General features: G+C 40.1%; 1 protein-coding gene across 2 annotated transcripts; it reads left to right on the top strand.

Moving 5' to 3' along the window:
- Positions 1–1,402: 1,402 nt before the first annotated feature.
- Positions 1,403–27,590, top strand: NRBF2 (nuclear receptor binding factor 2). Of its 2 annotated transcripts, XM_045842037.1 has the most exons (5): positions 1,403–1,621; positions 14,009–14,067; positions 17,039–17,123; positions 24,819–24,859; positions 26,074–27,590. In XM_045842037.1, exons 4-5 carry the CDS (start codon positions 24,836–24,838, stop codon positions 26,782–26,784), a joined length of 735 nt encoding a protein of 244 aa, XP_045697993.1. In that variant the 5' UTR covers positions 1,403–1,621; positions 14,009–14,067; positions 17,039–17,123; positions 24,819–24,835; the 3' UTR covers positions 26,785–27,590. The 2 variants fall into 2 exon arrangements, with proteins under 2 accessions (XP_045697993.1, XP_045697992.1); XM_045842036.1 differs by lacking the exon at positions 14,009–14,067.

Raw genomic sequence — 27,590 nt, 5'->3', positions numbered from 1 at the left:
CCTGTGGCTGGTCAGGCCAATAGAATGAGAGCAAGTGGCAGAGAACAGGGCTCGTGGATGCAATATCGGTGTATACTTGGACATGATTGTGTACACCCATCATCTCTCTTCTTATGCTGACTGGATGAAGTTACTCTCAAATATTGGTGTGTGCTTGAATATATCATACTCCCCTTCTTTGTCCAATTGTTGCTGAAGTTCCCCCTAGAGGTATTAAACACTCCCATTGCACAGCCAGCCACTATAGACTTACTAGTGCAGTGACATGAATTCACCACTCATGGTTATAGTTTATCAAGAAAGTTCTGCCTCTGGCCCTAGCTGGTGTGGCTCAGTTGGTTGGATCCTTGTCCCATAAACTGAAATGTTGCAAATTTGATTCCTGGTCAGGGCACATGCCTGTGCCGCGGGTTTAGTCCCTGGTCCTCCGTTGGAGTGCAAGAGGCAACCAAGCTGATGGATGTTTCTTCCCTTCTCTCTTTCCCTCCCTTACCCTCTCTCTAAAATCAATGAGCATGTCCTTGGGTGAGGATTTATAAAAAAAAGTTCTGCCTCTGGATTTTACCCCTGAATAGCTTTCTTTGCCACATATCAGAGAGCCAAAAATGTAGTGGCTTAAAACAACACACATTTATTAGCTCACAATTTCCATGGGTCAGGAGTCTGGGAATGATTTTGATGGGTCCTCTGCTCAGGCTCTCACAAGGCTATATTCAAAGTGTGGGTCAGGGTTGAGGTCTCCAGTAAAGCTTGGGTCCTCTTCCAAGATCACACAACTTTTGAAAGAATTTAATTCCTTGAAGCTGTACAAGTCATGATACCTCTACCACATCTCTCTGTTCCCTTCACAGCATAAATAAATTATTATTTTTTTGTCAGTTAATTCCTTGACAGAAGGAACCCAGCATAGAACTGTTAAATGAATCAAGAATTACTTTTGGCTATTTGCGACCCACATTATTTTCTTTATTAGTGTGTCAGCAACTTGATGGCAGAGCCCTGAATCATTCGTGTGTGTAGGGGTCGAGGGGGTCTATTCCAGGCCATGGTTTAGCATTGCTCAACTAAAAACAAAAATCAAGCGGGTGCAAGTACTAAGGTGGGAACGGGAGAGCCAAAGAGGCTGTAGCAAAGCAAAGTGAATTTGGGAAAGGTTAGGCTGGAAGGAAATGAGGGAAGCCAACAGCCACTGGTTCCAACAAAGTTACACCTCCGCACCTGACGTCAGAAGAGGCATCAAGAAGCTCAAGATTAGCTTCTCGCGAGAGAAAAGATAGATCGCGAGAAAGTGTACGTCAGCCCTTGACCCGCCTTCCCTGAGCCCCACCCACAACCCGTCCTCACTCCCACCTTGAACCACCGCGTGTGACGTTGTGACGCGTGCGTGGCCGCGGCGCAGGGGGCGGTGTCCGCGGCGCCGGAGGAGGAAGTGGTGAGGTTGTTGCTCCTTCTGCTGGCTTGGCTGGCTCCTGGCTCCCTGGTCACTGAGAGGAGCCGCGGTCTCCGTCGCTGCTTTGCGCTCCCCTGTTGTTCTCCATGTGCTTCGGCGCCGTCGCTCCCCTTCCCCAGGCCACTTCCTACTCCGGGGTCTATGGAAGTAATGGAAGGACCCCTCAACCTGGTGAGTGGCCCACAGAGGGTCGCGTCTGCCCTCGGGCTCCTTTGCCTAAAGAGCCGGGTCTGATTCCCTTGGTGCCACTGTCCCTCGAGGCCTGGAGGCGGGTTTGGCGGCGGTGGCCCTGAAGGCTGGGGGGCGCAGGCGGGCGTGGCCCCACAGCTGCTCCTGGCAAGCAGTCCCATACTTAGACCCCCTCAGGGAGCCCAGGGAAGCTCCCGAGCCTGTTTCCCGCCGCCTCCCTGCGCCCCCTGCCGCAAGGCCCTGAGCGAGGGGCTTCCACCAGCCGGGGCTGCCACTTCAGGCCTGAGGAAATGCTTCCAAGCGCCACGTAAACACCTCCCTGCAGCGTGGAGAGACACTGAAACCGGTCAGGGTAGAAATAGTGTGTAGTACTGGGTTTAACTTCCAACACAGAGGGTCTGAAGTGAGGGACTCCCCACTTTGGAGAGATGAAGTAATACCCCTCCTCATCCTCATTTTCCCCTTCATCCGTTTCTCATCTACATTCAGATGCATAAATTGAAAGTCCCTTCTCGAATGTGTTAGACAGGGTCGTCCCTGTTAGCTCAGTTTCATCACTTCAGGCGTCATGAAAATAAGGTAGACGTTCGCCTTTCTCAGAAAAGGTGCTGAGAGTTCATTTATTGTGTTTTTCGGCATTCCAGGTGTTGCATTTTAAGCAACAAGGGACGGAGAAACGCGTTCCTTTCTGACTGGTTACTGCATCTTCTGGTTTCCCAGAGAGAGAGAGAGAGAGTTACCTGTCTTGTATACAAAAGTCCGATTACTTAAGGTTGCAGACAGACAGAAGGAACTTTTAAGAGTCACAGGTCTGAAATTAAATTGCAGTGGTAGAGATATGGAGAATTAATTTCTCACGTTGGAACTCTGAACCCTAGGGTCGTGAAGAGCCCTAGGCTGGTTTGAAAACATTCTATGGAGAAGCAAGTAGGACCTGGTAGTTTAAGAGCATATATTCTGGAGCTAGACTGCTTGAATTTGAATTCTGGCATTGTCACTTAAAAGCTGTGTGACCTTAGGCGTGTTAGTCGATCTAACTGTGCTGGTTTGTTGTGAGGATTAAAGTATCAAATAGGTGCAAAGGGCTTAGAACAGTACCTGCTACACAGTACAGGGTAAAAGTTAGCTATTATAACTAGGCCATAAACGCTTAATTTAAAATCTCATTTGTAAAAATAAAGGTTTGGGCTTTTTGAACTTGAAAAGCATAAGATTCTAGGACTTAGAGCTGTGGTTCCCAAATGACTGGTACCAGCTTAGCTGCTCTGAGAAGCACTTCCCAGTTTTATTAAATTGAGCCCTGAGCCCTTCCCCCATTGGTAAGAGTTGTTTACACTTAAAAGATTTGGACTAGATTTGTGAGTTTTTTTTAAAAAACCAGGGAAATGTCTTGCACTTTTATTGTTTTTAAGGTGACATACAGTTTGCAGTGAAATATAATGGATAGCTCAATATTGAAACTTAACGGGAATGTTAGAAATAACCAGCAGTTTACACAGTGCTCCAAAGTTCAAGTGTCCTTGCAAAATGACCATTGGTTTCATTCCAGTTAGCTTTACTTTATTTGGCTGCAGGCTGCAGCATAACCCCAGCCAACTCCCACTAGTGTGTGGTAGTTATGAGAAGAAAGGAACGGGGTGAGCATTGTAGATGGAGCAGGAGAATCATCAGTTTAGGGAAATTTAGTTAAATGGTGGTAATTTAGCTAAATTTAGTTAAACGCCTTATCTTTTTATAAAGGAGAATTTTGAACACAATTTTGTTAGGCAGGCTAGCACAGGTTGGTAGGTAATCCAGCCCTAAAATTTGTGGGCAAATATTAGAAATTTGGCATCTTGAATTCTTAAACCGTTTGAGTCTGAAAGAGCTGAGTTAGAGCTTTCTAGTTTATTGAAGGATAACAGTAGAACGGAGATTAACATTTACTTGAATTATTTTAACTTTGCTGTTAAGTGCCAATGACAGGCCTCTGATTTTGTCATTACTCAGTTTTACCAGACTGTTGTTTGTTTGTTTTTAAGACTATCACATTCTTTTATTGAGCAGATAGTCAAGGTAGTATTCAATTGACCTAACATGAGAAATAGTTCCCAATGCTATGATTTAATGAGTGCCTTTGGAAATGTCAGTAGAGTCTATGGCCATACCACCCTGAACACACCCGATCTCATCTGAAAATGTCAGTAGAATATGCAAGCTTTTTCTGATGGCAGAGTGTAGTCCAAATTTATTGTGTAAGGACCATTACAATACATAGGTTTATAATCATCTGTTCTCAGAGCATCCTTGGAATTTAGGAAGAACTGCTTCCCCATTTTACAGATAAAAAAGCCTAGGCTGAGAAAAGTAATTATTTAGACCAGTATTCAAACACATTTTGCATCATAACTTATTTTGATATCATGACCTCTTTCTTGCAAGGCTTCTGCATCATTGTACTCATTGTTTTCATTTCAGTATGGTCCTTATCAATATTTAACTGTATGTTCTGTGTCAGCACTTAATTAGTGCCTCTGCTGTAGTATTGATTCTTTTGTTACGTTTGCAGTAAGTGCCTGAATGTTTTGTTTCACAGTTTTTTTGGTCAATTTTTAATATGGGAACATAAAAAAAATTACTGTGTATTTAGGCATTTCTTTCGATACACCTAATTTTGGCATTAGGTGAGTGTTGGTTTCAAGTGTCAAAACTTGTGAGATAACTTCTAGTTCTTTGGTTTGCCTGCTGGCTATTTAGGAAGTGATGTCAGACCTTAATTTATACGTGACTGTGGCTCATGCTTTGCTTACCTACTCTGTACACTTAACTGACAGGGTCCATGGCTACAGTTGTACTCTGTGTTTGGCTCTTAACAGTACTGAGAATATGTTTGTTGAGTAGTTGAGTTTGCCTCATTAGGGGTCAGTTTTTCTCATCTAAGAAAAGGAATCAGCTATGGTCCAAGAATTGCCTTGTATACACTTAGAATCTGTGTAACTATTCCATGTTAATTATATTGGCAGTAAAATCTTTATATGGTTAACAAAAAAAATTTTTAGAGCTATTTGAACATCTCCCTTGTTGCCCTGGGAAATTCATCCTGTGTCACAAGCGACTCTGGGTTCATAGAAGCACTCTAGGGAAAGGCGGTAGAGCACTAAAACTTAATTCGGCAATTACTAAGTGCTAGGGTTGGTGTCAGAGACTTTGTGTTATTTATTTTGTTAGTACTATATGAGATATTCCCACTTTATGATGAAGACCTTGAAATGCAAAGTAATTGCTGATAGTGGGATTTGAAAGCAAGATTCTAAATAAAATGTTGATCTTTCTAACAGGTCAGTGTTTGTTTTGACTGATTCACAATGAGGAATTTATATATAATGACCAGTACATACATACATACATATGTGTGTATTACTACAAGGCTGCTACATTATGGATGTGCCTCAGGAGTTGTAAAATGCAGGGGTTCTCATAAATCTCACCCAAAACAAATAGAAAACGGAAACTCTGTGTGATGCATATATGTACATATATACATGTATGTGTGTGTGGTGCTGTATTTGGTATACTCTAATATTTATTTTTGGATATTTTGAAAAAATGCTGTTGTGACCCACTAAATTGATTTCACAACTCACTAGTGGGTCAGATCCTGTAATTTGTCTTTATAGCAGATGGTGGTGGTTTTAAGAAAAAGCAAGCTAAACGGGAAACTTTTTTTTTAATTGATTTTAGGAGTGGGGTGGGGAGAGAGAGAAACAACAATTTGTTGTTTTCTGTATTTATGCATTCATTGGTTGTATGTACCCTGACCATGGGGATTGAACCGGCAACCTTGGTGTATAGGGATGGTACTCTTAACTAACTGAGCTACCCAACTAGGGCTAAACTGGAAACTTGAGGAAGAAAAAAGATGCAGCAGAGTTGTGTGGGGGAGAAATTGGTCCTTAGACTCAAAACCAAAAACAGGTCTTCCTGGACTTTCTAACGCTTGAGCAGTTATCTTAAGTGTAATTGCACTACTTAGACGGTCAATTCAGTACTTACTGTTTGGAGATACTACTTGCCTGTAGGAGACTCACAATAAATTGATTGGAAAAATCTGAATCAGATTTTTCCTTCTCCATTGAAGACCCTACCATAAAGTCTAGGAGTACATTAGATTTCCCTCTGCCACCTTTTTCGGTATTGTTTGGTATGGCATTCCTTTTTATCTTTACATACAGCTTTCCCCAGGGACACAGAAGTATATGAAAAATAATGGAAGGTAATACCGTTTCCATGTGGGAAAGAAGACAGTATTGAACCTGTATTTTTAGAGCAGTTAGCATGTAGAAGTAGAATGTACTTTTTGTTGAGGGCTGTGAGTAATCTAGTTGTAGTTAGGATTTTTGTCAGTTGCAGGTGGTAGAGACTCACTTAAAATTAGCTTAAGCTAATTTGAGATAATTTATGGAAATCAAAATAAAGGGCAGGGCTACAATGTAGGTGAGTCTGGCAGCAAGGGGGATCTGGTACTCAAATATAATCAGATTCTTCCTCTTGCCTCTTCAGACTTGACTGTTATTCATCTGTGCAGACCTGTATTTTCTACCTGGCTAACTCCTAAATGTTGCATTAGTTAAAATCACTTCAAACTTTTGTGACATAATACCTAGTTCTAAATTTGAAAATCTGATGGAACAGATTCGTTAGGTGTCTGGGGACAAGGTCATGTAAGAATTTGGCAACTTGCACGGGAATACTATCCCTTTCGTCTAGGGAGAAGAGCAGTTCAGGGAGGAGTGGGGCCTGTGGAAAGTGCTGGTTGTTTCTGAGGAGGATTCAGCAAGGGAGACACTTGTACAGGGTACACAGAGTAAGATACTAGTAAATCTGAAGCTGTTTTACTTTTTATAAATGTTTTTGAACATTTTATAGTATTGTGCTTTCATTTTTACTTGAGAGGGTAGGAAAACTCCGGTTAAAATGTCCTACAGATGGGGTGGATCAAATAGTGAATGAAGTACACCAATGATTGACTCTCCCCACGCCCCCGTGTGTGCCTGTGTGTGTATGTACATGTGTGTATATATAGTTACTTGTTTTAGATTTTAGGATCTAAAATATGAAACTGCATAGTGTTATTCTCATATTTTCTCTGATACACAGTAATGTTCTTTTGGCATTGCCAATATTTGATTTTGCTACCAACCCTCAACACAGCCTCTCCGTCCTTCCATCCAACTGACCATTTATTCTTCCACCCAATTAACCAACAAATATTATATATAATTACTGTGTATCAGGTGCTCTTCTGGACTTGAAGGATTCAACAGTGAATATGACAAAGTTCCTATTCTTACAGAACTTTCATCCCATGTCTCTAGTTTTCTTTTCATCTATTGTGTCTTCTTGCTCTGTTTTCTTTGTTTTTTTTTAAATTTTATTTTATTTATTTCTTTTTAGAGAGAGGGGAAGAGAGAGTGGGGGGAGGGGAGAGAAACACTAATATGTGGTTGCCTCTCACACGCCTTCAACTGGTGACCTGCCTGCAACCCAAACATGTGCCCTGACTGGGAATCGAACCAGTGCTTTTGTTTTGCAGGCCAGCACGCAGTCCACTGGGCCACATCAACCAGGGCTAGAAAAGTCGTGGGGTTTTTTGGGGTCTTATTTTTTTTTATTTTTTTTTATTTTAGAGAGAATGGGAAGAGTGAGAGTGTCAGAGAAATAGACACACCCTTGTTCCCTGACTAGCTAGGGGTTGAACCTGAAATCTTGGCGCATCAGAAACATGCTCTAAACAACTGAGCTACCGGCCAGGGCCAAGTTTTTTCTTTTTTTTTAATGTGTATTTTTAGGGTGTCTCTACTACAGTTCCTTCCAATCCTGGAGTCACCTCTAATTCCAGCCTTTTCCTTCTGCTCGGGTTTTATTTTCCTGCACTCCATTTTTTAAAATGCCCTCAGAAAGAAAGTTAAGGGGAATGTAGGTTTCATAACTGGAGCAGGAAATTTTTGTGAAAATGTAACCTATTATATTTTGTCCAGTTTTATAGTTGTTTACAGCTAAAGGGTAAGCCAACACAACCTGCTCCATTATAGGTGGATCAGAAGCCCAAATTTCCATGAGAATTTCCAAGAGATTCTCAAAACAAAGTTGAATCAGATTATTGTAAACTATAAATGTCAGAAAGTACTTTAATGTGAGATTGTGGTGTCATGGAATCTAATATTCGATATACAGTGGTAGGGTATCACAGGCCCGTGAGGAATGGCCAATCACTGCTTTTCCTGTTTAAACCTACTTCTGTTAAACACATTTTCCCTGTTAAATCTACTTCTAAATAGAATTTAAAGCAGCTTAGAATAAAAGACAGATGCCAGTATTATACTATTGCTAGTTAACGAATTATCCCAAATGTTAGTACTTAAAACAACACGCATTTGTTATCTCACAGTTTCTGCGTGTGAGGAAAAATGGCATGGCTTAACTGGGTCCTTTCCTTGAGGGTCTCTCACAAGGCTGGAGTCAAGGCATCAGCTGGGGCTACAGTCCTGTTGAAGGCTTCACTGGGACAGGAGCTGCTTCCAAGCTCACTCATAGGTTTGATAGCAAGATTCAGTTCCTTGAGCACTTTTGGACTGAGGATTTCAGTTCTTTGCTGTCTGTTGTCAGGCTACATTAATTTCCTTCCATGTGAGGTGTTCTATAGGGCAACTCACAGCATGATTGTTGGTATCATTAAAGTGAGCAAGGAAGAGAGAGTGCTACTAAGATAAAAGTGATAATCTTTTGTAACCTAATCACAGAAGTGACATTCTATATCACTTCCTGTGCCACCTTTGCTGTATTCTACTTTTCAGATGCAAGTCAGTAGGTCCAGCCTACGTTTGAGGCAGAGTGATTATACAAGGGTGTGAATACCAGGAGACAGGGGCAGTAGGGTCATATCAGAAGCTGTTTACCACAATTGTTGATAGAGAAGCAAAATAAGTACAAAAAAAAAACCCAAAGATAACAAGAAAATATCCTGTGGGACTACATCAAACTGTAAAGCCTGCACAGCAAAGGCAATCATCGACAAAATGAAAAGGAAAGCTATCGAATGGGAGAAAATACTGGATGGGGCAAAAAGTTTGTTTAGTTTTCTTCGTAAAAGGCACATTTTTTCATTTTCACCAATAACGATTGATTTGGATATTTGAGTATGTTGGCTATCTCCCACTATTGGCTTCTAGTGGTTAGAGGCCAGGGATGCTGCTAAACATTTTCCAATGCATAAGACAGCCTCACAACAAAGAATTATTTGGCCAAAATATCAAGAGTACCAAGAAACTGTATATATCACTTTTGACATGTTCAGTCAATCATAGCATCTTCAACACACTGCACAAATCTTTTTCTGTGTTTCAGCTACATTTTTACATTTATTGAAATAGTAAAGCATCCTATGCTGAAAATTCTGTATATTTTCTTTCATCCTGAATATTAAAATAGCTGCACAGAAATTCATGAATTTTGATAAGTTTTTTTAAAAAAATTATTTATTTTTACACAGGGGAAGGGAGGGAGAAAGAGAGTGAGAGAACCATCAGTGTTGTTGCCTCTCTTGCACCCCCTACTGGCCCACAACCCAGGCATGTACCCTGACTGGGAATCAAACCAATGACCCTTTGGTTTGCAGGTGGGTGGGTGCTCAATCCATTGAGCCACACTAGCCAGGAAGCTTTTTTATTTGTAAATGCACACTGATATGACAGCTGTCACAATATAATCTAACAATTGTTTCGAATGACGTTAAAGACAACTAAGTGCTACTAGAGCCATCTTACAGAAAAAACAACATTTTTTGGCCAACCAATATTTACAAATCATGTATCTGATAAGGGGTTAATACCCAAAATATATAAAGAACTCATACAGCTCAGTAGCAAAAACAGTCTGATGAAAAAATGGGCAGAGGATCTGAATAAACAAAAGAAAACATACAGATGGACAACAGGTACATGAAAAAACCCTCAGTCACTCATCATAAGGGAAATACAAATCAAAATCACAATGAGATGCCACCTCATACCTGTGAGAATGGCCAGTTACCAATAAGACAAAAAATAACAAGTATTGGTGAGGATGTGAGGAAAGGGAACCCTTGTGTACTATAGGTGGGAATGTAAATTATTGCAGCCACTAGGGAAAACAGTATGGAGGTTGCTCAAAAAATTAAAAACACAACTACCATAGGATCCAGCAGTTCCACATCATGGTATTTGTCTGAACAGAATTAAAACATTAACTCCAACAAAAGAAAAATGCACTACCACCACCCTTCACATTCATTGCAGCATTGTTTACAATAACCAAGATATGAAAACACCCTAAGTATCTATCGACAGATGAATGGATAGAGAAGATGTGGTGTGCAAGTGTAGAATGGCACATTATTAGGCCATAAAAAAAGAATAAAATCTTGGCTATTTGCCAGAATGTGAATGGACCTTGAAGGCGTTTATTCAGAGTGAAGTAAGTCAGACAGAGAAAGACAAATAACATGTAATCTCACTTCTGTGTGGAATCTAAAAGAAAAACAAACAGAACCCCTAGATTCATGGACAGAGAGAATGGATTGGCAGTGACAGAGGTGGGGAGTTGGTGAGGTAGGCAGAGTAGAAGTCCAGAAGGCACAAACTTCTGGTTATAAAAAGAGTCATGGGTGTAATGTACAGCACGGTAACTGTGGTTAATAGTATTGTATTGCATATTTGGAAATTGCTAAGAATAGATCTTGACAGTCTTCATCACAAGAACAATCTGTAAGTATGTTGATAGATGTTAACTAGACTTCTTGTGGTGATCATTTCACAATCCAGGGTGGGGCAAAAGTAGGTTTATAGTTGTGAATATTCAAAATAGAATTTATTCTTGTATTATTATTTATTACTGTATTCCATATGAACAACTATAAACCTACTTTTCCCACACCTTGTAATACAAGTATCAAATCATTGTTGTATACCTGAAATTAATATATGTCAATTATACCTCATTAAATTTTTTTTTTAAATATCAGCTCTATTGACCCATTTTTATTTCCCTAGTTGATGTATAAATGAGCTCAGGGGTTTTTTTTGTTTGTTTGTTTTTTGTTTTTTTAACATTCTGGATTTCTTGTAAAGTATAAATGAGACAGAAAACCAGTGTTTTTTTCTAGTCTTAATTATCTTTACTATTCTAATATGTCACAGTGTACTAATCATTAGTAGTTGCTTCCCTTAGGATTACATATATTTTTAACTGAGATATAACTGACATATAACATTATAGTAGTTTTAGGAATACAGTGTAATGATTCAAAAATTATGTATATTGCAAAATGATCACCACAGAGTCTAACATCCATCACACTGTGCACAGTTTCAAAAAATGTTTTTAGATTCCACATGGAAGTGAGATCACATGTTACTTTCCTTCTCTGTCTCTTGTCATTTTAGCATAATGCCCTCAAGTTTCATGTTTTAAATGGCAAGATTTCATTCTTTTTATGGCTAAATAATATTCCATTCTACACACACAACCACCTCTTCTTTATCCATTCACAAGTCTTAAAGTGTGCACTGATCTGAGTAATGTGATGAAATCTCATGCCATCTCATTCTGTTTTACCCAGGACATGAATCATCTCTTCAGCGTATTTACACTACAGGCATTCACTGCTTGATGATGGGGATAGGTTCAGAGAAATGTGTGATTAAGTGATTTCATTGTTGTGCTATCATCATAGAATATACTTACATAAACCTAGATGGTATAGCCTACTACTGTAATTTATGTGCTGTGCATTCATATGACTGGCAGTGCAGTACTTTTGTTTCCACCAGCACATGAGTAATGCGTTGCACTATGGCATCACTAAGTGGTAGAAACTCTTCAGCTCCATTAAAATCTTTTGGGACCACTGTCATATGTTTGTGGTCTGTCATTGATCAAAGTGATGTTACATAGCACATGACTGTATTGAGATGATTTTTGTCATTCTTTTTGTTAATGTGTATCACATTGATTGACTTGTGGACATTGAACCACCCTCGCATCTCTGAAATACCGTAAATCCCATGTGATAATGGTATGTGACCCTTTTAATGTGTTGTCAAATTTTGTTTGCTATTTTTTATTGGTGATTTTTGCATAATAAAAAATGTATAATTATAGTAGTAAATAATTTTGTAATAAATTAAAAAAGCCATTGCCCTGGCTGGTGTAGCTCAGTGATTGAGTGCCAGCCTGTGAATCAGTCGCCGGTTCAATTCCTGGTCAGGGCAAATGCCTGGGTTGCAGGCCAGGTCCCCAGTGGGGGCATGTGAAAGGCAACCACACACTGATGTTTCTCTCCCTCTCTTTGTCCCTCCCTTCCCCTCTGTCTAAAAATAAATAAAGTCTTCTAAAAAAAAAATTTAAAAAAGACTTTTTAAAAACAGGAACTACTACCAAGATAAGTTTCCTACAATCGTCAGTTTTACAAAAAGGCAGTTTATTTTAAAGATTTTATTTATTTTAGAGAGGGGGAAAGCGGGGAGGGAAACATCAATGTGAGAGAGAAATATTGATTGGTTGGCTCTCGTGCACGTCCCGACTGGGGACTAAAGCCACAACCCAGTCTTGTGCCCTGACCGGGAATTGAACTGATAAAAACCCTTGACACTGCAGGATGATACCCAACCAACTGAGCCACACAGGTTAGTGTGGAAGGCAGTTTATTTAGTCTAGTCTCCCTAACTACCTTGTAAACTTTTTGATGGCAGGTGCTTCCAATGCCTTTACTGTGTTTTAAATAGTTAATTTTGACAATACTCATTTTAGAGATGAGAAAGCTCAAAGTTAAGAAACCAGTTCATTTGTCTTAATAAATTTTCAAGCCGTGATTTGAACCTAGGTAGTTAAGCTCCATCCAGAGTCTGCACTTTCTGGGTGTCTAACAAGAACCAAGTATGAGCTCTTTATTTAAAAAAAAAATTACTGTTTTTTAGCTACATTTGTCCCCATTTTCCCCCATTAATCTCCCCTGCCTACCCTCCCTCCCAACTCTGTTTTTTAATAGAGAATTTTCATTACTCTGGTGCCAAGTAGCCTAGAAGAGGTGTGTATTTTTAATCGAGATGTAACTCCTAAATTCGCAGAGTGACGAGAGTGGACATTACATGGTGAAGTTGAAGGGGAGTCAGGAGAGCCATGAGATCCTGTTCTTACCACTTAAGAACTTTGTTTCCTTGGTGAAACAATTTATTGTTATTGTGGAGCTTGAAGTTTAATTGGGAGCTTCACAAATAGAGTTCAGGGTAGAAAGTGATTAATGACATGAAGAGATGATAAAGAAATAAAATTAGTGAGGTAACCTCAGAGAACAGCCCATCTCTCCACCTCAGTGTGCTTAGTAGCCCTCAGCTTCACCTTGGTAGAATCTCAAGCCCTGCTCCAGACCTGCTGAATAACAGATGGCATTTTAACCATATCCCCAGGTGATTTGTATTCCATTAAAGCTTGAGAGGTACAGGTTTAGTCCAATTCCATTTTACAGGTGGGAAAACAGGCCCTGAAGGATGAAATAATTTAGGCAGTTTAGTTGGTAAGCCAGTATTTAAGCCAAGAGCCCTAGATTCTTGGTAGTGCTGGCTCTGCACCATGTTGTCCATAAGACGTACAATAGGATGTCAGAGAAGGTTTGTCTCTTATGTAAGGCATCTTTCAAAGCTCAGGGAGGTAAAGGCATCTGCAGATTCACCCCTTTTGCCTTTTTTTTTTTCTGGCCTAAAACCGTGTTGATTGAGTGCCACTTGCTTTGACTAGATTATCTGAACACATTCCCTAGAGAAATCGTGTTGATTATAACTTAGCTTTCTTCGCCATGTGCATGCTCTTCCCGAAAGATCTGTATCACCTCTGGGCACTATAAAATGCTGCTGTGTTCAGAACATATTTTTTGCTCAGTCTAAGACTCCATGGTTAAAATTATTTTAAGCACCCAGCCATGTATTGTTATCTATTATTATCTTCAGGAGTAAATCGAGACTTAGAGAACAAGTTTCTAATTTCAGTTGCCACAGTGATTCTCTGAAGTATTTTTTGTACATCATGAGTGGCACTTTTTTTTTTTTTTTTTGGAAAAGCATGCTAGATTAATCACTTTACACCTGACAAAACAGATTTGTTTTTACTTTTTTAAAAAATTGAGGTGATGTAAAAAAAAGTGCATATAACATAAAATTTACCTTTTTTATATTTAAGTGTACAGTTCATAGCATTAAATGTATTCACATTGTTGTGAAACAGATCTCCAGAACTTTTTCATCTTGCAAAGCTGAAACTACATCCATTAAACAAGAACTCCTTACTTTTCTCTCCCCCCAGCCCCTGGCAACCACCATTCTACTTTCTGTCTGTGAGTTTGACTACTTCAGATATTTTATGTAAGTGGGATCATATACTATTTGTCTTTTCATAACTGGTTTATATGTCAGTATTAAACTTAACGTCTTCAAAGTTCATCCATGATGTAGCATGTGCCAATTTCCTACCTTTTTTAAGGCTGAATAATATTCCATTGTATGTATATATCACATTTTGTTCATTCATTCATATATTGATGCACATTTGGGTTGTTTCCACCTTCTGACAATTGTGAATAATGATGCTAGGAACGTGAGTATACAGTGCTTTTCACGTTTTTAAAAAAGCTTTGCTAAGTAATCTGAACTCTTTAGTGAGAAAAACATTACAGTAGCTGTAGAAGAATTTAGTTGATTGTCTTTCTCCTTGCTTGCTGTTTAACCTTATGTAAGATATAAGCTCTCTGAGTCTGGACCTCTTAAAAGAGAAGGACACACATTTACAAAGTTGTAGTAATTCCTTTTTTTATTATATTTTATTGATTATGCTATTACAGTTGTCCCAATTTTTCCCCCTTTGGTGCCCATGGGTGGTACATAGGTTCTTTGGCTAGTCTGTTTACTGTACATCTCCATGGCTACTCTGTAACTATGTATTTGTACTTAGTTTATTAAGTATATTTTATTGATTATGCTATTACAACTGTCCTATTTTTTCTCCCTTTCATTCCCCTCTGCTCTGCACCCCCACACACTCCAACATTCCCCCCTTAGTTCATGTCACTGGGTTCTACGTGTAAGTTCTTTGGCTTCTCCATTTCCTATGCTATTCTTAACCTCCCCCTGTCTATTTTGTACCTACTATTTATGCTTCTTATTCCCTGCACTTTTTCTCCCATTCTTCCCCCTCCCCCTCCCTGCTGATAACCCTTCATGTGATTTCCATTTTTGTGATCCTGTTCCTGTTCTAGTTGTTTGCTTAGTTTGTTTCTGTTTTTGTTTTTGTTTTTGTTTTTTTTTTTTAGGTTCAGTTATTTATAGTTGTAAGTTTGTTGTCATTTTACTGTTCATAGTTTTGGTCATCTTCTTTTTCTTAGATAAGTCCCGTAACATTTCATATAATAAGGGCTTGGAGATGATGAACTCCTTTAACTTGGCCTTATCTGGGAAGCACTTTATCTGCCCTTCCATTCTAAATGAAAGCTTTGCTGGATAGGGTAATCTTGGATGTAGGTCCTTGCCTTTCATGACTTCCCCTACCAGGACCTACCAGGTCAGTCAGTTTCAAGGACTGACTGTGACCAGTGACCACCAAGCTCCACCCTCTCTGGGTGATGAGCTGTGTAGGTGCAGAGTAGTGGTGCTCCATCATGGTCTATAGCTGTCCACTGGGTGGGCTGGCCCTATGGTTTTCCCAGTGGTTCAGTCCAAGGTCACCCCCACCTGTGTTTTGCCAGGGCCACCCTGCCTGAGCTATAAAGCAGCCTGAGATGGCTGCTACTTGTGTGGGGCTTGGAATTTCTAGGCAAAGCCAGTTGGTGGATCTAGGCTGGCTGCTGCTAGTGGTGGGCCTGGGGCAATTTAGCAAGAGCTATGGGGCTGGAAGCCCTTTGAGCCAGACTTTTGCCTGTTTGGTAGGATTTAGGAAGTTGTGAAGCAGGAGCGAAGACCAGCCATTTATATGGAAAAGCATCTTGAGTGGGCCCTTACGTCGGTGGGAGGGTTCACTGGGGATCTTCAGGGTAGTGCAGACAGTGTTAGCCTGGTTGATGGAGTCTCAGATATGGCACCAGCTTGCTGGCTCTGTGGCTGTGTAGGGGGAGGACTCAGAAAAAGGGCCATGGCCTTTGCTTGCCCCTCTGTCTCCCAGCTCCTGCCTTGATGTATTTCATTTCATTTTCTCCCTTCATGCCACTAGTGCTGTTCAAACTGCCACCCCAGTGCTGGAGCTCAGAGGTAGTGAGTCTGATCTGAGTTTGTGTTTGGGTTCTTGAAGAGGAACTGCTTGGAACTCCAGAAGCTTCTTCCACTGACTCAGTCCTTTCTGGTGTTTGTAGCCAAAAGTTATGGTAACTTACCTTCTTGGCATTGGAACCATGGTTTGGGGGCCTGGTGTATTGCTGGGACTCCTCACAGCCAAGATATCCCTCCCAAATTTTTATTCACCAAATGTGGATGTGGGACTAGCCTGTTCTGCATCCTACAAGTCCAGATGGATGTAGTTTCTTTCATTCCATAGTTGTCAGACTTCCATTCTACTCGATATGTGCTGGGTCTGAGTGATGGTGGTTCCATATTTTAGTTGTGATTCTCATGTGGTTGTGTGAGGAGGTGAGCCGTGTTTATCTAGGCCTCCATCTTTTCCAGAAGTCTGTCAAAGTTGTAAAATGTATATCAGAGAAGGAAGGAGACCAATGGCCACTCATTTAATCCACTTACCTTTACATTCAGGGGCACCTTAGTCATTTGTTTTCAGGACTTTTGAGTTCGTCTTTGTTGTTTGATGAGCTGTACCTAAGAAAATCTCCTGAAATATTAAATATAGGTACCATCAATTTTTCAGCTGTACAATGTACACATTTTATACTTTAAAAACATAAACAATAACTTTAAGGTTGAAAGAAGAGTGAGTTGATATAAGAGAAGGTTGGATTTTACTATTCGATAAGTAATTTCCTGATTATAGTTGTTAAACTGTACAAACTAGTCAAAGTGTCTGTAAAATAACTCTCGTTTTGGAAGAAACTTATTAAAACACACATTTTGAGTAGCAACCTATGATTGTAACTCTTGGTTAATCTCTGAAGAGTTGAAGAATGTTGATTCTGAAAGAGTTGAAGTGCCTGGTGTTAACCTTACTCCTTTTTAGTGGTGTTGAGAAAAGTGACCCATCCTTTTAGATGCTACCTATTAGACTTCCCAGCACAGATAGAGCTATAAATGATTTGATGTGTGTCGACAAATAGCGTTCATCTTCTTAAAGGATCTTTTTTTTTAAAAAATTATGTCTCTTTTTATGATTCAGAGTAACTTAGAAATGTTTGTTTCCTAGGCTCATCAACAGAGCAGACGAGCAGATCGTTTATTAGCTGCAGGGAAATACGAGGAGGCTATTTCTTGTCACAAAAAGGCTACAGGTGAGTATTCTTTTTAATACTGAGTCCAAAGCTGTAGGGCAATTAATTTCTCCAGTATCTCTCAACACTTTATTTAAAATGAAAGTCATAGTAGTAATGATGTGTTGTTGCCCCTGCTGTTCCACTGGAACGTAAGCTTGCTTATTTTTTTTTTTAAGTATGTTTTGTCGATTATGCTATTACAGTCATCCCAGTTTTTCCCCCTTTGCCTCCCTCCACCTGGTTACCCCCTTCCCTTCAGCAATCTCCCCCAGCCCCCGTAGTTTGTGTCCATGGGTTATGCATGTAAGTTCTTCGGCTTCTCCATTGCCTATACTGTTCTTAACATCCCCGTCTATTATGTACCTACCGAGTTATGTTTTAAATCCCTATACCCTTTCCCCTAGTGTCTCCCTTCTCCCACCCAGCTGAAAATCCTCCAGATGATCTCTGTATGTATGATTCTATTCCTGTTCTAGTTGTTTGCTTAGTTTGTGTTTTAGATTCAGTTGTTGCTGGTTGTGAGTTTATTGTTATTTTAATGTTCATAGTTTTGATCTTAATCATTTTCCTAAATAAATAAATCCCTTTAAAATTTCATGTATAAGGGCTTGGTGATGATGAACTCCTTTAGCTCTACCTTGTCTGGGAAGCACTTTATCTGCCTTCCATTCTAAGTGATAGCTTTGCTGGGTAGAGAAATCTTGGGTATAGGTCCTTGCCTTTCATGACTTTGAATATTTGTTTCCAGCCCCTTCTTGCCTGCAAGGTTTCTTTTGAGAAATCAGCCGATAGTCTTAGGGGGGACCTCTTTGTAGGAAACTGTCTCCTTTTCTCTTGCTGCTTTTAAGATTCTCTTCCTTATCTTTAACCTTTGGCATTTTAATTATGATGTGTCTTGGTGTGGGCCTTTTTGGGTCCAACTTGTTTGAGACTTTCTGTGCTGCCTGGAAGTCTATTGCCTTTGCCAGATTAGGAAAGTTTTCTTCCATTATTTTTACAAATAAGTTTTCCATTTCTTGCTTTTCCTCTTCTCCTGGCATCCCTGTGATTTGGATGTTGGCCCTTTTGGAGATTTCTCAGAGTCTTAAATTCTTTTTCTTTTTTTTTTTTTGAATTGTTGTTTCTTCATTGTGTTCTTGTTGAATGTTTATTTCTTCATTATGTTCTACATCATTGATTTGAATTCTGACTACTTTCCTTTCACTGTTGGTTTCCTATCGGTTTTTCTTTATTTCCCTTAGTAGAGCCTTCATTTCTTCCCTTATGCTTTTGCTGTATTCAGTGAGATCTTTGAGCATTCTGACCGCCAGTGTTTTGAACTCTTCGTCCGATAGGTTGGCTATCTCCACATCGCTTAGTTCTTTTTTTCTGGGGTTCTGTTCTGTTCCTTCATTTGGGCCATATTTCTTTGTCTCCCAACTTTGGCAGCCTCCCATTGTCTGTGTACTAGGTAGAATTGCTTTGATTCTGTTTTAGCACACCTGCTAAATTGTATGGGGTAGAGCCTTGGGTATTCACCAGGACAGGGTAATCTTGGCCCTGTGTGCGGGAGAGGTCAAAGTGGGGGCAATACTGCTGCTGGCTGATTTCTTGGGTGTTGCCTGGTCCTCACCTTGTTTGCAGTCACTTCATCCACTTCCCGTGTACAACTGGCGCCCCTTCAGCTGCTGTCCTGGTTGTGGTTCCCAGGGTGGGTGGGTTTGCATATTCCTCCGCTCTCCTGAGAAACTGGCAACTTCTTCCACAGCCCCAACCCCCACTGGGTTTACAGTACTTTCTCTTTCTGGCGGTGGAGCCCTGGGCTGTGCAGTCTGGCCTGGGCTTGCTTGCTCACAAGGTCTCCTTGATTTTTATCTACCACATGTGAATGTGGGGCTCCCTATCCCTTCGACCAGCATTGCCTCACCGCCTCTCTGCGCCCCCCACCCCCACATCAAGTCTTCTCCGCACAGATTCACTGTCTCTGCCTGTCTTATCTGTCTGGATGTATATAGCTTTTGTAAATCCTTGGTGGTTGGACTTCTGTACAGTTCTGGGTGATTTTCTGGCAGTTCTGGGTGTTTTTCATTTTTAAGTTAGTTGTATTCCTTCTTATGGTTGTGCTGTGAGGTGAGGTGTGTCTACCTGTGCCTCCATCTTGAATGGAAGCCTTCTTAAGCTGCTTGCATTATTTTTTTAATGTGTTGGATTTCCTCTTAACCCAGTCTTTCTTAACCTTGATGCATATGCCATGTTGGTAAATGGTTCCTGGACACAGCTTTGTGAGCCTAAAGATGATCCTAAAGGCTGAAGTGATTGCAAGAAGTCTACCTGTTCATCTTAGTTATTGTAGAAAAGGAGTCTAGATTTCAAATAGTTAGCTATTCTGGGTTTGGAAAGTAATCACTAGTTAATTCCAAATTTTTCCGGGGTTTGTTTTCTAAGATGTTGATAAGACCCATCAAAACTCTTTTATGCGTGGCTGGTTTGGCTCAATTGATGGAGTGCTGGCCTGTGAACCCAAAGGTTGCTGGTTCAATTCTCAGTCAGGGTACGTGCCTAGATTGTGGGCTGGGTCTCCAGCTGGGGATGTGTGAGAGGCAACTGATCAATGTATCACTCAAACATTGACGTTTTTCTCTCTTTTCTCTCTTCCCTTCCCCTCTTTAAAAGTAAATAAAATTTAAAAAACAAATCTTTCCTGTGCTTTTTCTCTGGCTTCCCTTCTGAATATTTCATCTATACATTCATGCTTGTAATACCATGTTGATGATAGCTTTATTTTAAGTATAAAATTTAGAATAATTGGCTTCTTATCAAACACCCAATTTTATCCCAGTCATACTAGCTAGCATACACTGAACTTAGATCTTCAGGGCATGTTTTGTACTGGTTTTTATGTGATAAATAACAGACATAAAAGCTTTGGGGAAGGGGTTGTTTTATTCATGCTTCATCCAAAACCGGTATAGCCTCCTCTCTGAGACAAGCCTTCTCATCTTTGTGCCGAGTAAGAAGGTGCTTGACTTTCCCTGTAGGCTAGCATGATAATCAAAGCCATGCTGTCTCCTGCAGAGTCTGCCGCTCCTGTGCTATTGTACTGCTAAAGTACAGACCATACAGTGGACGCTGGTTTGTGTAAGTCCTTATGTTAGTGATTTTTGCCTATAAATTAATGGTTTTTGCCTATAAGTCAGTGATTTTTCAGAGAAAATTTTAAGTCACTTTTTTAAAGAATTAGTTTTTCCACCGAAGTGTACCTCGTCAGCTGTAGAGCAGAGCACATAGTATATACCCCACAAATCTTTAAACTTTTATGGTGAGTTTTATGGGGGCTTTATACAACATTAAACTTGGTAGCTAGTGCTCTTTAAATCTTTCAGAAAACCCTGCTTTGTTAGCAATCAAATTGTTAAATTTGTAGTCACTATACAGAAAATACAATGTACTATATATACTATTTAAGAAAACCATGTTGTGGTTGAATGTCACAGTGAAATGACACCTTTAGTTAAATAACCCAGAGTGGTCATGATTACACATGTATAACATATTAAAATAGAATGATTAGCATATTTTATGCATTGAACAGTAGGGTATTCTGAATATCTAAAAGGGAGAAAAGTTTCTCTTATTCCTAACCTACATCCCTGTCTTTATTTGAAGACTTAAAACTAATATTGGGCTTTAAACACATCTCCCCCCTTTCTCTGTATCTAAATTCTGTGACATTCTCAGGAGTAGAAAAGATAAAGGCAGCCTGTTGGACTCCGTTAGCTTTAATTATGGATGTAGAACTTAAGTGTGATTAGTTAATCCCACAGAGCCGATTTGATTGGGAGTTTAAACTTGGTTAAAAATAGCCTTGTGTTGCATTTCAGAGTGGGGTTGTCAATGTAATGCTAGTTTGAAAACGAACGTAGTTGTAATGAGCTCAAAGTTTTCTCAATTGACTGACATCTAGGGCTTGTTGTAATAGTGGTGTTTTGGGGAGGTGTGGATGTAGATGTATTTTGAGAGGAAGGAATTTAATACTTGGAAGTCATTTTAAAGATTTTATGTATTTTTAGAGAGAAGGGAAGGAAGGGAGAAAGGGAAACATCAGTGTGAGAGAAAAACATGGGTCAGTTGCCTCTTGAACATGACCTGACCACCGACCGAACCCACAACCCTGGCATGCGCCCCAACTGGGAATCAAACCAGCAGCCCTTTGCTTTGCAGGACGATGCACTACTACCTGAGCCACAGCAGCCAGGGCCGGAAACCATTTTAGAGATCTGACAGGGAAAGGTTCATTGAAGGAAGACTGATAGGGCAGAAAGCCTGAACTGAGAGAATTTCAGGCGGAAGAAGGGGCCTCTGTGTTCGACTGTCAATGGTCAGAGGAGATTCTGAGTCCAAAAATTTACCTCAAGATTACATAGCTAAGGACTCGTAGTCTGTGTATTTTGTAGAGTTTTGATAGTGTTTGTTTTGTAAATGTGTTGAAATAAAGAAGTTACTTGATCTCTCTTTCCCTTTTGGGGCAAGGTAGGATCTACTCTTGAGGTGGACAGCAACTGAATTAGATAAAATGAACATACGAGTATTCGTTTGGCAGATAAACTGAGATACCAAATCTCAGGAAGGGAAAAGCTGTCTAAATCGGGCAGGAGGTGGGGAGGAGGAGATGTTCACACTTACTCTCTAATATGAAAAAAGAAAAGCTAAGAGGCCACAAACTCCAAGGATTCAGTATTGTTAGAAAAATCTATTGCTTTAAACCCTTGATTAGCAGCTGTACAGTCTTCTGCTGTCCCATTCCGTAAATGGATTTAACTTCTTTCCCAGGCAGCAAGAAGAGCAAAAGCTTAAATGGGAAGCTAATAATATCCATTGACAATGTTTAGAGCTCAGAATGAACATTTCAGATGAGCAGGACCTCAGAGTATAGTGTTTCTGTGTGTTTGGTTTAAGCAAGTCTTGACTGGACCTTCCCATTACAGTAGACTGTGGAGACATGAAAATGATTCAGAACTCAGAGGCTGCACTTTGCTGTGTGTGTCCAGATAGGCCGTACGTTTGTACTTTAATACCAGAGTCACTATGGAATAGTAAGTGATGTTATTATTTTAAGAGGTAATAGATTCTTCAGGTTTTCTTAGTTCCCTTTTCCCCATCCTTTGCTTAATATTTACTTTAAATATTAGCCTTGTGTTATAATTGAAGTATTTATTTATTTATATATATTTTATTTTTAGAGGGGAAAAGAGGGAGAAAGAGAAACATCGATGTGAAAGGGATACATGGATCTGTTGCCTTTCGCATGCCTCCAGCTGGGGGTCTGGCCCGCAACCCAGGCCTGTGCCCTGACTAGGAATTGAACTGGCGACCCTTTGGTTCTCAAGCTGGCACTCAGTCCACTGAGCTGCACCAACCAGGGCTGCAAGTACTTAAATGACAGTGTAACTCCTATTGAATTCTTGATTTCTTTGCTTTTTGACATCTCAGTGTCCTTGGGCATCTTCTTCTGTCTTGTTATGGTTTGAAGATTCTGCAAAAGGAGGCATTCCGGTTGTTTTACATTTGATTTTGCCAAATTGTTCCATTTGTTAAGAAGGTGGATTTAAAGCAAACTAGTTCAGACAAAGAGACAGGTGTATGCACATATAATGGGAGGGGTGGCTAGGAAAATCCATCCACACTACCAGAGTAGTATGTAGACTGCATCATCAGAGTTAAACATGAATGAAAGGAAAGGGAATAGTCTCTATGCAGCTATACAAACTTAATATAACAATAAAAGAAAAAAATGTTGAGGAAAAAATATAAGTGGCTGGAGCAAAAACTGTACAACCACCTCTATGCTTTCTGTTGTGGAGGGAGCATCCAATTAAGCTGTATCTTAAAGATTGTGATAGAACTTGAGAGACAGCAGTTCTGAGTCATGGACTCAGAAAATCATTAACAAATTTGGATCGACACTAGGAAGATCAACACTAGACAGGCAGCAGTGCCTTGTAGTGTCTGCAAAAAGGCAAGAATAAAAAAAGGAACTTAATGTAGAGATGAGGGATGCTGGAAAGTTTGTAGTAAGCAGGGGATAAAAAATGGAGATTGAATATAATCTGTTAGTAGTTTTTATTTATACCTCATCATGTTCCAACAGCTATATAGAAGGCCTTAGAGAGGAATACAGCAACATATAAAATGTAATTAAAAATAAGTAGATGGAGACTCCATAAAAAGATAAAATGAGGAAGGACTGGGAGTTCAGTTCACAAAATGCACCAGTTCACAAAATGCACTGTGCGTACTTACATGTTTGATAGGAGAACTTGGCTTTAGCATTCTAGCAGTCAACTCAAAGAGGGAAATCATGGATTTTTATGGTGACTATTTAAATTTAAACAAATTTAGTCACCTGGGAACTGATCTTAAGATCAAAAAGTTACTAAGTTAATTAACTTTATTAAGTTATTGACCAGTTATGGTTTTGTCAATGACACTATATAAGGCCTGTCCAGGAAAAGTGCAGTCATTGTTAAAATAATGAGAACAGTTTGCGTGACATCAGTGTAACCTCACAGCCAAGGAGAGGGGACTGGAATGTGCATGCATGGACAACGACTTCATGTATTAGTCAGTAGGGCTGGTAGATGCTGTTGAGGGAGCATGTATACCATGTGGCTGTCCAGTTCAAAAGGACTCAGCGAGCAGAGCAACGATTCTGCGTCAGATTTTGCGTTAAGCTTAAACATTCCTGTGTGGAAATGATTTGGATGATTCAGAAAGCCACAGCTATGACCAACTGGTGATTGGCAGCTTCATCACGACAACAGGCCTGCTCATGTATCGCGGCTCATGCAGAGGGAGTGTTTTGGTGACACAGCAAATCACCCAGGTGACTCTGCACCCCTACAGCCCAGATGTGACAACGACTTCTGGCTTTTCCCAAAACTAAAGTTGCCTGTGAAAGGGAAGAGATTTCACACTGTCAACAAGATTCAGGAAAATACAACAGGGCAGCTGATGGCAATTCCAACAAAGGATTTTGCATAGTGTCTTGAGCAGTGGAAGAGACACTGGGAGAACTGTGAGGTCCCAAGGTGCCAACTTTGAAGGGGACTGAGGCGTCATTGTCCTGTGTACAGTGTTGCTTGTATCTTACATCTTCAGTAAATGCGTCATTTTTCATTTTACGTGGCTGGAAACTTCCCAGACAGACCTCATATACTGGTGTTGACAACTTGCTTACAATAAATGTCAGGAAGTTCTTAGGGCTTTTAACTCCCTAGTTCCTAGAAGGCTGTTGGTTTAGCTCAGAAACAAGTTGGTAAGAAGTTCTGTAGGAGGCCCAATGGTCCAGGTATTCATGTGGGTAAAAACGTCATTGATAATCAGCTCTTGATGTTTTTGTGAGCATAATGAGTAGTAGCATTTTGATACATTCTTACTGAATTTTAATCCTCGCTAATCCTGTTTTCTGATTATGCCATCTTCCTTAATTGTGTAATATACACGGATTTTAAAGAACAAGCTCCTTCAAGATGGAGGAGGGGGTATCTACTGTTAATTACCGCTGCCACGGTTCTGAGTTCCCTTCCTTGTTTCTCTTCAGGAACAGGATAACTAGCAGAGCTGCTTCTGAGTTCATCTGTTTGTCATATGAGGGGTATTAAAGCGCTTCCTTTGACCCGTTAATTACAAAATGATGACACTCATTAATGGGCCTCTTTTTTTTTTTTAAACCAGCCTATCTTTCTGAAGCCATGAAGCTGACACAGTCTGAGCAGGTGAGACATTTTCTTAATATTTGCAGTAGGGTTTAGAAGGATTTTCTTGTGAAGAATTGTGTATAAAATAAAGCATGTGCCCCTCTGAAAACACTGTAGTCGAAGTATAGGGTGAGGCAAACAGGTTTGCAGTTGTTCATATGGAAAATAATAGAATAATTAATAAATAATAATACAAGAGTAAATTTTTGTTTTATGTACTCACATCTGTAAACCTACTTTTGCCCTACCCTGTATATAAAATGGGCAAAAGAAGAATGCTTCAGAAAGGAAATTAAAACTAAATGAACTGTTGTTGATGTACCAGACATGTGTGTAGACACCTTTGTACTTTTTTCTTTGGTGGTTCCTTGTGCTCCGTACACACCTCAGGTCGCCGGTGGGTCCTAGAGCCCCACCCAGGGCCTGTCCGGATGACTGCAAGTGAGCAGGCCTGGGCGAGGAGAAGCCGGTTGGCCTTCCTTTTGTTTCTCAGAGATAATGTAAATCTTACTTTCTCCTGAATTCCTATGTAATTTTGCTACTTTTAAATTTGTTTCACCAATGGCTTTAATTTTTCTTCTGTGTTTGGGGAAGGCCTCCCTAGGTTTTTAAAATACCTTTATCCAAAGATGATTTCCTGATTATACAAGTGGCAGGTACATAGGAGGTGCTTGGTAAATGTTTACTTAATTGAATTAAGGATATCCCTTCTGTGAGTGAGTGTCAGTGGCAGGGGAAGAACCACCAGTTCCTCAAACCAAACCAAGAGAATATAGAAGTCGAGTTCTAGCTGTGTACCTTCCTCTGACTGTGCAGGGCTGTTCGCGCAAGCCTTCTGAAGATCCTGTCAGTGAGGACTTTTTAGCTGGTTGTAGAATTGATGTCTAAAGAGGAAATTTTTCTGGCTTTTAAGCTGAATAGCAGTGGCATTGCAGGGTGTTAAGGCACATTTTTCAAAGGTCTCATTCAGAATGTCGATTTGGAATAGGACTTCTGACTTCCTGGATGAATGGTGTGTTGTTTATATTCACAAGCTAACAAAAACATGTTAGCTTACCTAAAAGAACTGGTTATTTTGAAAAAATTTTGAGGTTCAACTGAATTGCATACATAGTATATGAATTTTTAAGTGTTACTGGGTTATTCCGAAAGGAGGATCTTGGAATAGTGTTTTGTGGTCATTACTAAAGAGACTTAAAATGTTAAATTGTACCTTTCTTTCTGTGTCATAGGCTCATTTATCACTGGAACTGCAAAGGGACAGCCACATGAAACAGCTCCTGCTCATTCAGGAGCGGTGGAAGAGGGCCAGGCGGGAGGAAAGGTTGAAAGCGCAGCAGAGCACAGACAGGGATGCTGCTGCCCAGCCTCAAGCATCTCACAGACCCTTCACTGAGGACACCGAAGGCCAGGGTCTCCTGGACCCCCACAAGTACAGCCCTTCTGCAGAGAAGCACCCGCCTGAGCTTCAGGGGGTCTTTGACAGGGATCCAGACACACTGCTATTTTTACTTCAGCAAAAGAGTGAGCCAACAGAACCATGCATTGGAAGCAAAGCCCCTAAAGATGATAAAACAATTATAGAGGAGCAGGCAACCAAAATCGCAGATTTGAAGAGGCATGTGGAATTCCTTGTGGCTGAGAATGAAAGATTAAGGAAAGAAAATAAACAGCTAAAGGCTGAAAAGGCCAGACTCCTAAAAGGCCCAATAGACAAGGAGCTAGATGTAGACGCCGATTTTGTAGAAAAGTCAGAGTTATGGAGCTTGCCGCCCCATTCAGAAACTGCTGCGGCCTCTTCAACCTGGCAGAAGTTTGCCGCAAATACTGGGAAAGCCAAGGATATTCCTATACCCAATCTTCCTCCCTTGGATTTTCCGTCTCCAGAACTTCCCCTTATGGAACTCTCTGAGGATATTCTGAAAGGACTTATGAATAATTAAAATGGAAGGCCGTAGAAGAAGTGAGAAGAGGAAATAATACTGTTAATCCAGAAGGGAAAAAAGGGAAAACCACACACGAGGGTAATCCCGGAGAGGCTTCACCACCTGGCAGGCACACCGTGGAGAAGAGGCGTTGCCAGGGTTTGGAAACAGTCACTGTGAAACATGTCGCATACCTGATGTACTGACTCGAGCTAATGATTCCAGACTCGGTAGACACTAAACTCTTGGAGGTTCACTTTCTCCTGATATAAACCAAATGGCTACCTGGAATAATTTTTTCAAGCAACAGTTTTCTTATCTTCAGGGTTAAAATGTATAAAAGTATGTTATGTGTAATTAATCTATAATGCCATAAATGATAATGCAAAACCTAAATAATATGGCGACCTGCGGGGCTGCCTTATATTTGAAACATGTTTTCTATCATGCATTGACTGTATGCATTTTGTTATGCACATTTCATTTGTTTAATAAGGCGTGTAAGACACACCTTTCTAGATGAAACTCTGTGCCACACTTTGCACTACTCATAACATAATGATAACCTCAAGACTATCAGGAGAAATATTTAAATTTCCATTTTATGAAGAACCAAATTATTAGTTATGCTTTTTTTAAAGAAAATTACCAGTTTACATAATTAATCAGGGTGCATTTTAAGTTCTAACTTTTTGTTTATTGTATAATGCATCATTCGAAAATACCAAGGAAATATCCTTTTGTTTTTAATGATGCACGAGTGGAAGTAATGCTAGTTGGCAGTATTTGATTGTAAGAAATCAATAAAGTCTTTGTGTTTTATA

Source organism: Phyllostomus hastatus, unplaced genomic scaffold (genome assembly GCF_019186645.2).
Source record: "Phyllostomus hastatus isolate PE091 unplaced genomic scaffold, TTU_PhHast_1.1 phas_contig_38, whole genome shotgun sequence".
Lineage (NCBI taxonomy): Eukaryota > Metazoa > Chordata > Mammalia > Chiroptera > Phyllostomidae > Phyllostomus > Phyllostomus hastatus.
Note: the sequence above shows the minus strand (reverse complement) of the source record. Positions and strands in the feature narration are given on the sequence as shown.